Here is an 11,227-nt window from a genome sequence, read left to right on the forward strand (position 1 = left end):
ATTTTCAGCTTCAGATACCTGATACCAGAACCAACTCCATGGTAGTGGATTTTGGTTTTGTTTTGCTTTTGTGTATGGTATGGAAAAAAAGAATTAAAAAGAAAGACTAAACTGAAAAAGAAATTTGAATAAATGAGATGTATATCTTTCTATTGTAATTTCAATAGCTTATGTTAGTAATTAATCAAAGATATATTTATTGACTGCTTTAATGTGCCAGGCCTTTTGCCAGCTCAAGAAAGGTAGCGGTAAATAAGGCAGATAAGATAACCTCCATTACAGAATATACTGCTGATTTTACCATTAGGTGTCATGTAATTAATTAATAAACAGCCCTTAACTCAATTCTTACAACAATTTTATGAGAATGACTACCCTTCATCTTAGTTTATAGATGAAGAAGCTAAAGTTTAGCATATTGACCAAGGACCCAATAGTTGGATCTTGATCAAAGGAGGAAAAATTGTGGAACAGAGCTTAAAATTCTTACAGGAAATGAAACTTATTAAATAGCTTGAAAGCAGAGGACTCTTCAAATATATCAGCTGAAAAGAACTTTTAAGCCTTGAGCAAAAAATATACCATAAGAGGGGTTTTAAGGCTCCTTTAGGCTCACTTAATAACATATTCTTTAGCATTGCATGCTTTTGAATAATTATCTACTTCTGATTAAATGGATAAAAGTAACTTTAAACACCGAGAAAATTTTTTAGTTTAGTTAATAATAATGAAACACAGATGAGGCAGAGATAGAAAGCTGGCAGATCATCATTGAACTGTAATGTAAAAATGATTGAATGACTCTATTTTGTTGTGTATATTTTCATTTAAGAAGAGGAAAATGATGCAATGCAGAAAACAGAAATCCCTTGTCCACATTTGCATCCCAACTAAGCAGCTTTTGTTGAAGTCTAACCTAAAGGTTGTGCTTCTCTGCAGTTAGAAGCTACCGGTCGCTCGAAGGGAGAAAGAGAAACAATCTCTCATGCCCATTACAGCCTTATGAAAACCCACTGAATGGGCAGCTTTGAGTTGATGAGAATGAGGTAGAATTTTTTTTAGTTACCTGAGTCTCAAAATGTACTTTTCAAAAATTGTGTTTCCTTATACAAGCATTTATACACATCGTGTTTCACTCATGCATAGTGACTTTATGTGATAGTTCACATATGTTATGTTTTATATAATTAATTGTTATTACCTATACTCTTTATCACTTTGTCTCACTCTTGAGCAGTATTGACAAAGCTGCTTCCTAATGCCTGAAGCCTCCTCTCTCATAGTCTTTTCCTGCTTCCCTCTTTCCCTTCATTTCTTGTATTCTTCTCTCTCATTAAATGCTGGTGTTGGAGTGCATCAAGGCTGTATTCTCTCTTCATAGCTATTGAATCTGTATGCTGAGAATATGATTCAGGACTGGACTCTATACAGAGGAGTGTGGCATCGGGATTGGAGGGAGACTCATCAATAACCTATGTTATGCAGAGGACACAGTAGGGTTATAATGTTTCTTAGTAACTCTTCACCTAGTGTTTATAGCTTATATGTATTTTCATTACATGATTTCAATCATGTATTGTTGTTCTTATGTACCATTGAGTCAGGACCGACTCATAGCAGACCTTCCAGCAGGGGTTCAGAGGCTATAAATCACATGAGAAGAAACTATCCATTTTTCTCCTGTGGAGCACCTGGTAGATTCAAAACAATTGCCTTTGCGTTATCAGCGCAACTTCTTAGCCCTGGGCCACCAGAACTGTTTTGTTAGGTGCCATTGAGTTAAGTACGACTCATAGCGACCCTATGAACAACAGATCAGAACCCTCCCTGTCCTGGGGAGCTCTGGTGGCCTAGTGACAAGAAGCTGCAACTACAATCCCAGAGGTCCACAGTTCGAATCCACCAGATGCTCTGCCAGGGAAGGAGGGGCAATCTCCTCCTGTACCAGTCAGATCTGATTTGACGGTACACGCACACAAAAATAATAATAATAAAAAATAAAAAAGAACCCTCCCTGTCCTATCCTGTGCCATCCTCACAATCTCTGACACACTCAAGCCTATTGCAATAGTCTCTTCTCTGTGTCAATCCACCTGCGTGAAGATCTTCCTCTCTTTTACCTACCCTCCATCTTCCCAAGCATGTCCTTCTTCAAAGAATAACCTCTCCTAGCAACATGCCTAAAGTACGTGAGATGAAGCTTTATCATCTTTGCCTTTAAGGAGTACTGTGGCTGCATGTTCTGTAAGACATATCTGTTTTGCAAAAGGTATTGATTCTTCTTCTGCCATTCAAATTCTTTGTCCAGCTCTCAGCAGTGTAGTGAGTGACAGAAAAAGACCATGACTCAAATCAGATGCACCTTAGTTCTCAAATCGACACGCCTTTAAGAATATAAAAGGCAAAAAATTCAGTAACATTAGCTTTCCGAAGAAGGCCTCAAGGGAGAATCTTAGTAGTAATAGTAATAGTGGTAGCCGCAGTAGCACCAGCAGTAGTGAGTATAGCAAACAACTCATTGTTCTGCACTTAGAACCGACTCACAGTTGACATTCCAGCAGTTTTCCCAAGACTGTAAATTGCATGAGAGGAGATTCCTCATATTTCTTCCTTCATAGCAGCTGGTGGTTTTGAACCAAGTGCCTGTGGGTTGACAGTGTCACTCCTTACTCACTAGGCCATCAGTGCTTAGCCATTTGTTAAGGACGTTTGTATACCTGTTTCTCTTGAATCTCTTCCCACAGCAACTTTATGAAGGAGCTGAGCCTCCGGAAATGGAAATCTCATACTATTGTAGTTGTTAAGTGTCATTGGGTTGATTTCAACTTCCAGTGCCCTCCTGTGACATGGTAGAACTTTCTCATAGTGTTTTCTAGGATATAATCTTCATAGGATCAGATCAGCAGGCCTTTCCGCTGCAGAGATGATGGGTGAGTTTAAATTACCATCACTTTGGTGGGCAGTTGAGTGCAGAACCATTGCCCCACCAAGGCTTCTTCTCCTACTATTACAGATGAAGAAACTAAAGCCTAACAGTTACTGAAACAGTGGAAATAAAAGTCAAATCTAGGTTTTACAGGCTCCAAATCAAGTATCTAAGTGCGTTCTGTAAATTACAGAGGGTTATGCTAAGGTTTGTGCAAATGTTCATGACTTAAAAATTTCTATTATGTCAGGTGACTTACCTCGGAGTGGAGGACTAGCCAGGAGGATGGAATGAGGCAAGGTTGGTTTCCAATCACACTGTAGGTGGTTGTGTGATTGTTTACTCGGAATAAACCCCGTTTCGGTGTTGGCTACAATAGTATTTTGGAGTTCTGAACCTCTAAGGCAGAGTTACTGTATTTCACTCCACTGAGGACCATGGCAGACCTGACTGCTGAATCACAGCATGCTTTTCCACTGGGTTCAGTTTAATGTGACAATCCTGATCCAGGTCCTCTAGGTGGTTGTTGTTGTTGCTATGTACCCTCAAGTTGCTTGTGACTTTTGCCAATCCTATGTCAAGCTCTGAAGCCTGCTCTGTCCTGAGCCAACTTTATTGGCTCTGACACGACTACCTCCATTACCCCAGTCACTGAATCAATCCATCTCTTTGAGGGTCTTCCTCTCTTGTGCAGTCCCTCCACCCTTCCAAGGATGATGACCCTCTCCAAAGACTGGTCCCTCCTTGCAACATGCCCAAAGTATGCTAGATGAAGCCTCAGAATCCTTTCCTCCAAGGAGCAGCCGGATTTCACCCTCTCCAGAATAAACTTGCTTGTTTTCCTAGCAGTCCATGGTATATTCAATACTCTTCACTAGTACCACAACTCAAAAGCATAAATTCTTCTGTCATCTTTAGTCATTGTCCAGCTTTCCAATGCATAGTAAGTAAGACCATAACCTGGATCAGGAATATACCTTAGTCACAAGACTGACATTGTTGCTCTTCACTGGAGAGGTCCCTGACAGTAGATATTCCCAAGGCCATTTGTCTTTTGATTTATCTGGATGCTGGTACCAAGAGTGTTGATTTTGGAACTAAGCAAACTGAAGTTGCTAATCACCTCAATCTCTTTTTATTATTAGTCTTGTGCATGAGGAAACCAAGTATGTTGAGGATGGTGCAGTTAGTTGCTGCTAAGCAAATTCTGACTCACGGTGGCCTCCTAGACTATGACCATTTAGAAGTAGATGGTTAAATTTTTTCCCCTTCTGTCTGTGCTCTAAATGCAAACCCTTTTGCTTGTAGTCCAGAGCTTCACCATTTGAGCAACTCAGTCACCAATGAGAGACAGGGGATGGGAAGATTTTCTGAAATGCATTTGAAATTCTGTCCTTGACTCTGACTTTAGGGTACTGGCTTCTCTACAGGTTTCAACGTCAATCACCTGGACATTGCTCCTCGTTATGCCAGCATTCTCATGGGGATTTCAAATGGAGTGGGAACCCTCTCTGGAATGGTCTGTCCTCTCATTGTTGGGGCAATGACCAAGCATAAGGTAACAACAGTTCCTTGTCCTTGGGGGCTGTGGGCTGCAGGGACTTGATGGTGAGCACAGCACACACGGTGTGAGATCTCAGTTCCTGTTAGTATGTGAAGAGTGTGTCTTTGACCTTGGTTGAGTCCACTGAGTTTCTTTTTTATTTTTTTAAATCACCAATGCCAGTGGGTAGATTCTTGTTTAACCTCCCATTTCCTCAATTAAGAAATAGGCGGTGAGGGGGCAGGGCAAATGCCACAGAGACTGTATAGGGACACAAAGAAGAAACTGAGGAAATCAATTTAGGAGAAATGAATTACCCAGGTTGTGGTATAATTCTAAGCAATTAAAATTTATAGGCCATGTCTGTCTAGTTGCTCAATATGTTGCAACAAAAGAATATTAAGGTTGCCATAGCTCCTTGTTCTGATGGAAATAAGCAAGGCATTAATGGCCCTTTCTACAAGGGTGTGGTGTCCAATCTCTGCCAAACCTCTGTGTATTTAGATTAGGGTGGAGGGTCCAAGGGATCCGAGGATTCAGAGTTCAGCTGCAGGCCACAGGCCTCCTTTATCTATGCCTCTGAAAGAAGATTTCTCTTGCAGAATTTTTAAACATTTTTCTTTTTTTAATCCTGAGACAATTTTATAGTTGGATTGCCTGTTACAAACAGGCAATTCCGGCTTTTTAACTGATGAAAGCATAGGATAATCTTCTAACTCTTTATCAAAGTAGGAAAAAATACAAAGTTTGGGCATTTTATAGGCATCAAGCCAAATTTAAACATATTGATGTAGAGTTGGAATTGATTCACAGTTGGAACTTTCAGTGGGTTTTCAGAGGCTGTAAATCCCTTAAGAGGAGATTGCCCATCTTTCTCCCTCAGAGGACTTGGTGGATTGGAACTGCTTGCCTTTGGGTTGGTAGCATTACTTCTTACAAGACTACCTAGTGGAGCTCCTTTTTATAGGCATAGAGTCCATGTTTTTCCTCTCTGCTTTCCCCAACTTTGAATATAAATTCTGATTAGTATTAGTATTAATATTAGCATTTTCTCCACTTACTGTATTTTTCACAGAAAAGATAATTACAAATAAGAAAATATTATTACAGAGGTGGGTATTTTAATGTTCAATCAACATATCCAGCAGCGAAGTATAAGACCTCTGGTGTTTAAAATGGTGACTTTGTAAAAGAAGTTTAGTTCCGCTTTCTCTGTGAGAGGATAAGGAAGTCTGGTGGCATAGTCCACTGGGAACTGCACTGCTACCCCAAAAGCTGCATCTTCTCTTTGCTGGTTCAAATCCACCAGGAGTTCAACATCTTCCATGCAATTTAGAGCACTGGAAACCCAATGGTCAGCAGAGTTGACTCTGACCCCAACATAATGAGATGTGTGAGAAGTCTATTTGTAGACTTGGAACTTTGTTGAATTGTCACATATGTTTAAATGGGGTCTCTTCCTAATCCCTCTGTTCCCACCCTTTTCCCCCTTGGATTCCCATACATATTTTACTAGTTATCCTTCTCTCCCAAGTTATGCATTGTTATAGTTATACGCTGTTGAGTCACTTGCAACTCATAGCAACCCTATGAACAACAGCCCCGAAACCTGCTCTATCCTGTGCCAACTTTACTGTCTCTGACACACCTACCCTCATTATTCCAGTCACTGCATCAATCCATCTCATCGATGTTCTCTTTCTTTTTCTCCATTTCTTCACCTTTCCAAGCATGATGTGCCTCTCCAACTACTGGGCCCTCCTTGAAACATGCTCAAACGATCTCAGATGAAGCCTTAGAATCCTTGCCTCCTAGGAGCAGGCTGGCTTCACCCTCTCTAGGGTGAACCTGTTTGTTCTCCTAACAGTCCATGGTATATTCAATACTCTTCTCCAGTACCACAGCTCAAAGGCATCAATTCCCTTTCTATCATCCCTAGTCATTGTCCAGCTCTATGATGCATAGCAAGCAAATGCAAAGACAGATCAGGCACACCTCAGTCTTCAGACTGACATTGTTGCTCTTCAGTACTTTGGAGAGGTCCCTGACAGCTGACTTACCCAATGCAATTCGTTTCTTGATCTCCTGACTGCTGGTACCAAGAGCATTGATTGTGGAGGCAAGAAAACTAAAGTTGTTAACAATCTCAATCTATTTTTAAAAATTGTTGCTCCTGAGTGCTGCGTAATATTCCTTGTGCAAATGTATCACATTTTTTCAATCCATTCAATTGTGGTTGCACATTTGGACTGTTTCCAAATTCTTGTGATTTTGAATAACACTGCTATGAACATTGGTGTACAGATCTCTGTTCCTCAGTTCTAATTTCCTTGAGGTATATTCCTAGTAGTGGAATAACTGGCTCACACAGAGTTTCTATGTTCAACTGCCTTCCAGAGTTGTTGTACCATTTTATAATCCCACCAACAGACTATAAGAGTTCCTACCTCTCCACACCCTCTTCAACATTTATTGCTTGCTGCCCTGCTAAACTTTGCAACTGACTACATGTGTTTTTATATGTTGTTTTTTAAGAAGTATTTTTTTAATTTAAAAATTAATATTTACCAAGATTGTCTGATTTTTTAACACCCAAATTCTCTTTAATATATTTATGGGTTCTGCCTGTTACTTTGGACACATTTCTCTTGAGGAAGCAAATAATTGCCTTTGAAGTGGACAAGTACTTCCCTTTCTCCCCTTGCCCCCACCCTGCCAGATGAATTTGCTGGAATATTCAGGAAGCTTCTTGAGGGGTGCAAACGTTAATTGGCGCTCTCTTTTCTGTGCAGACCCGGGAGGAATGGCAGAATGTGTTCCTGATAGCGGCCCTGGTGCACTACAGTGGTGTCATCTTCTATGGAGTCTTTGCTTCCGGGGAGAAACAGGAGTGGGCTGACCCTGAGAATCTCTCAGAGGATAAATGTGGAATCATTGACCAAGATGAATTAGCTGAGGAGACAGAACTCAACCACGAGAGTTTTGTGGGTCTCCAGAAGAAGATGTCTTATGGGGCCACTACTCAGAATAGTGAAGTCAGGAAGAATGAGTGGAGAGGGCAGAGAGGAGAGACTGTCGATGAGGAAGAGCTGACATCCTACCAGAATGAAGGGAATCTCCCAGCTACATCCTAATGCCTGAGGGACACTTCACCTCCTCACTGTTGAACCAGAAAGTATCCATCCCTATAGCCTTCTCCATAGCTGGACTTGTGTCAGAGGACAAAATTTGGGACTACAAATATAGGCAGGGGAGGAGAAGAGATGTGATCAGCTGAAAAAGAAATGTTATCTTGCAATGCATTTACAAGCTTAGTCCTAGGTGAGAAAAAATAAATATGCATATTTCTTTTTGATTGGCCACTGACCCTCCTCTCAAAGAACTGAGTTTATTTAGAAAGGAAAGAACAAGGAAGACAATTCCATGTTGTTAAAGGAAACATTGGAAGAAACGAAGGTATTTGATCTGACAAGGGGAAGTCCAATAGTTGCCACCACTCCTCTGGGAGCAGCCTTGTACCAAGGGCTCTGTCCCTGATAAAGGCTGCCCGTGGTGGCCTTGTTTTGTGCCAGGTGATTTATGAACATGCTTTTAAACTCTCCATATCCCTCGGAGTTGCATTTCTTATCCCTGTTTTACAACTGAGAAAATCAAAGAACAAGGCATTAGATTATCTGAGGTTTTGCTTTGAGGCCTAGAACAAGAGTGGGTGAGATCCAAAACAGGGCATATCTGGGGAGGGCGATTTCAACTCAGAGTTGAGTAGAACTTTTCAATAATGAATGCTGTCTAAAATGGACATATCTCATCTCCTTGGTAGTTTCCTATTTTAAAGGCCAGAGTGGGTGATGGGAAAATATGCAGATGGATGTTGTAGAGGAGACTCAAACCCCATTGTTTCAGGGCTGGATTCAAAGACACTTACAGTCCTATGTGATATAAAGAGTCAAATGGGTCTGTAAGTTCATAGCCTTTTAAGACAATAAAGGCCATAGACACTATCTGAAAGATGCAAATATCTGGAAAAAATTATAAATTGAGTAAGCCAAATTTCCAGGAATCCAATGGCCAGAATGACTGTGAGACATTTAACTAAGGCGTAGCCATTAAATTAAACCCTTTGTGATAGCAGGACAGTGGTTAGATAATGTCTAAAGTGACTTCTAAACTTTTAAAACATTTGCTAAATAAAGAGGCATGTTTATTTGTCAGTTATGCGAGTTAATATTCTTCTGAAAGAGTCTTCTATTTAAGGACAAATATTGCATAATGCCACTGTTATAAAACAGGACTGAAATTGGGGGGAACTAAGAAAAGAGGTGATAAATAATGTACACTGTATTGAAACAGATGAGGGAGAAAATTGCTTAAACAGAATATATGATTAGGTATCATTTGCATGACAACAGTCCAGAACAAGACCTTCAGAGCAAAGTGGACTGAGGAGGCGTGGGAGGGAAGATAGAATTGTATAACAATATAGAATTTTTTTTTTTCAAAGAGAAAAGCAAACTGAGGGCTGGGGGGAGGGATTGGCAAGGAGGACAATGTCAAACAATGAATGAATGGAAATCCATGTTTTCTATAAACTTCATTAAAATCTCAATATTAAAAAAAAAAGAGTCTTCTATTTAAAAAAAAATCCCAGCTACATTATTTCTTTAAAATTTTCTGCTGATGACCATACTGGGAAGTTTTATCAAATTATAAGATATTAGGATGAAAATATTCCTAATGATTTTATTTCATATAATATTCAGGGAAAGAATAATAATAATAAAGCACTAGTTATATAGAGAATTAACTGTGGTGGCCTGTGAGTAGCATTGCTAACCCGTGGGGAGTATCTTTCTGGTAGTTCAAATCACCAGCGACTTCACAGGAGAAAGACAGACAAGCTCATCTCATCTTTTCTCATTCAATTTACACCTCGGAAAACCCATCAGAGGGTTAGCTATGAGTCAGCTCTGACTCGACGGCAATGAGCTTGAGTTTTGAGTTTTACAAGAAATTACTAGCATCTGAGACAATGTGATCCATAGTTAATGTTAGCAAAATTCATCTTTAATCACATAAGGCAATAACACGGATACTTTCAAACTGTATTTAATAATTTACTGCTGTTATGTAAAGAATAATGTAAAGATAAAATTCTACTATTGTTAATTGTTTTTGAAAATTTTATTTCTACTTTCAGAAGGAAAAGTGTATAATATTGTTGATGAAAAAAAATCCTAGGTTTGCTTGTTTAGTATTATAAAGTGATGGTTTTCTCCACCTTAGTTTCTCACATATATATATATTTTTTTGTCCTAATTGTTAAGCTGGAAGTTACAGTTTATTTCACTAAAAAAATAAGAATTTTTAAAAAATAAAAAGTGTCCTCTTCACTAAATAACATTCTTTAAACCAATGGAATATGATTTATGTTATTAGACATCTTAAGCTTATTTAATGAGTGAATTAATATAAACTTCTTAAAACATTTGCTGGCATGTAGAACGTGCTCAATCAGTATTAGAATCATTATCTTCTTTAAACCTTTTTGATAACTTTTTGGTTGGAAAGAAAGTATGCATGTCATTTTCAGCCATTAGCCACAGAGTTCACTGTGAAAGTTGTATTGTTTTCTAAGTAAAAAGAAATTTCAATGTTTATGGTAGCAGGTGGCTTTTTCTTGTGTAAATGAACTAAAAAAAAAATGTATAGAAATCTTACAATTATCCTTAAAATAATATTGCAGATGTGATGCATAACTGTATTTGCAGCATCATTTAAGTGGGCACCATATGCAGCATTTTCACATTTTGATAAATTGAAGAACTTAGAGGCTCCATAAATCACCCTCATGCTATTTTTGTAAAAATCGAACTTTGGATTAAAAGCTAGGAAACACATGATTCTGTTGTGATGTATTTTGTCTGGGGAAGTTATTGGACAGATAATCATATTTGAACACCAGGCAGATGCAATTGCTGAGTAAATGTACATTTTGTGCAAAAGTCCATTTGAGGCAAGGCATGCATTCTAGCAGGGAAGAAAGGAGAGAGATCTGAGTGTGGTGGATTCCTGAGAATAGCTTCCTAGGAATGCCTTAACAGAACACTAAGATACGGGTGGCTTCAAAGAACAGACATTTACTGTTTCATAGTTCTACAGGCTGGAGATCTGAACTAAGGATATTGAACAGTCCGTAGAAGAATATGGATTCTTGTCTCTTACAGCTTCAGGCAGACCCAGGCATTTCTTGGTATTCTTTGCTTTTTATTTAGATGCTTCCTCCTTTCTTACGTGACCTTATATTTATGTCTATTCTCTTTGTAAATGACATTACTCAGATGGGTTTAAACCCAACAATACCTTGTCATGGAGGTGATCTTATCTCCAAAAGAAGACTTTATAGTAAAAAAAAAATATATTTCATTCATTGGTAAGCAGCAACTGAGAGAGTGGAAGATTACAAAGTGCCATCATGTGTGCAATTGGTCTCTCCTCATTAGGAGTTAAAATAATGAAGAAAATGAAAAGCAGATATTTCAAAGGACTAATGAATCATGCTTCGGGGGGAGAGGGGCAAATGAACTCTGGGAGGATATCAAGAAAATCGTCCATGAAGAATGCAAAAGATTATTACAAAGGCTGAAAAAGAAGAAAAGATCAAGATGGATGTCAGATGAGACTCTGAATATTGCATTAGAGCGCCGAGAAGCCAAAGCTAAAGGAAGAAATCAAGAAATCAAAGGGTTAAACAGAAAATT

General features: G+C 38.9%; 1 protein-coding gene across 1 annotated transcript in view; it reads left to right on the forward strand.

Annotated features, from left to right (window-relative positions):
* Window positions 1–7,664, forward strand: part of SLC17A8 (solute carrier family 17 (vesicular glutamate transporter), member 8) — a 76,896-nt gene extending 69,232 nt beyond the window's left edge. Inside the window, exons 10-11 of the mRNA XM_006888519.1 lie at window positions 4,357–4,484; window positions 7,262–7,664. Coding sequence (XP_006888581.1) covers window positions 4,357–4,484; window positions 7,262–7,603 — 470 coding nt within the window. The 3' untranslated portion in view covers window positions 7,604–7,664. The remainder of the gene's footprint in view (window positions 1–4,356; window positions 4,485–7,261) is intronic.
* The last annotated feature ends 3,563 nt before the right edge of the window (window positions 7,665–11,227 follow it).

Source organism: Elephantulus edwardii, unplaced genomic scaffold (genome assembly GCF_000299155.1).
Source record: "Elephantulus edwardii isolate Elephantulus edwardi_28Jun2011 unplaced genomic scaffold, EleEdw1.0 scaffold00068, whole genome shotgun sequence".
Taxonomy (NCBI): domain Eukaryota; kingdom Metazoa; phylum Chordata; class Mammalia; order Macroscelidea; family Macroscelididae; genus Elephantulus; species Elephantulus edwardii.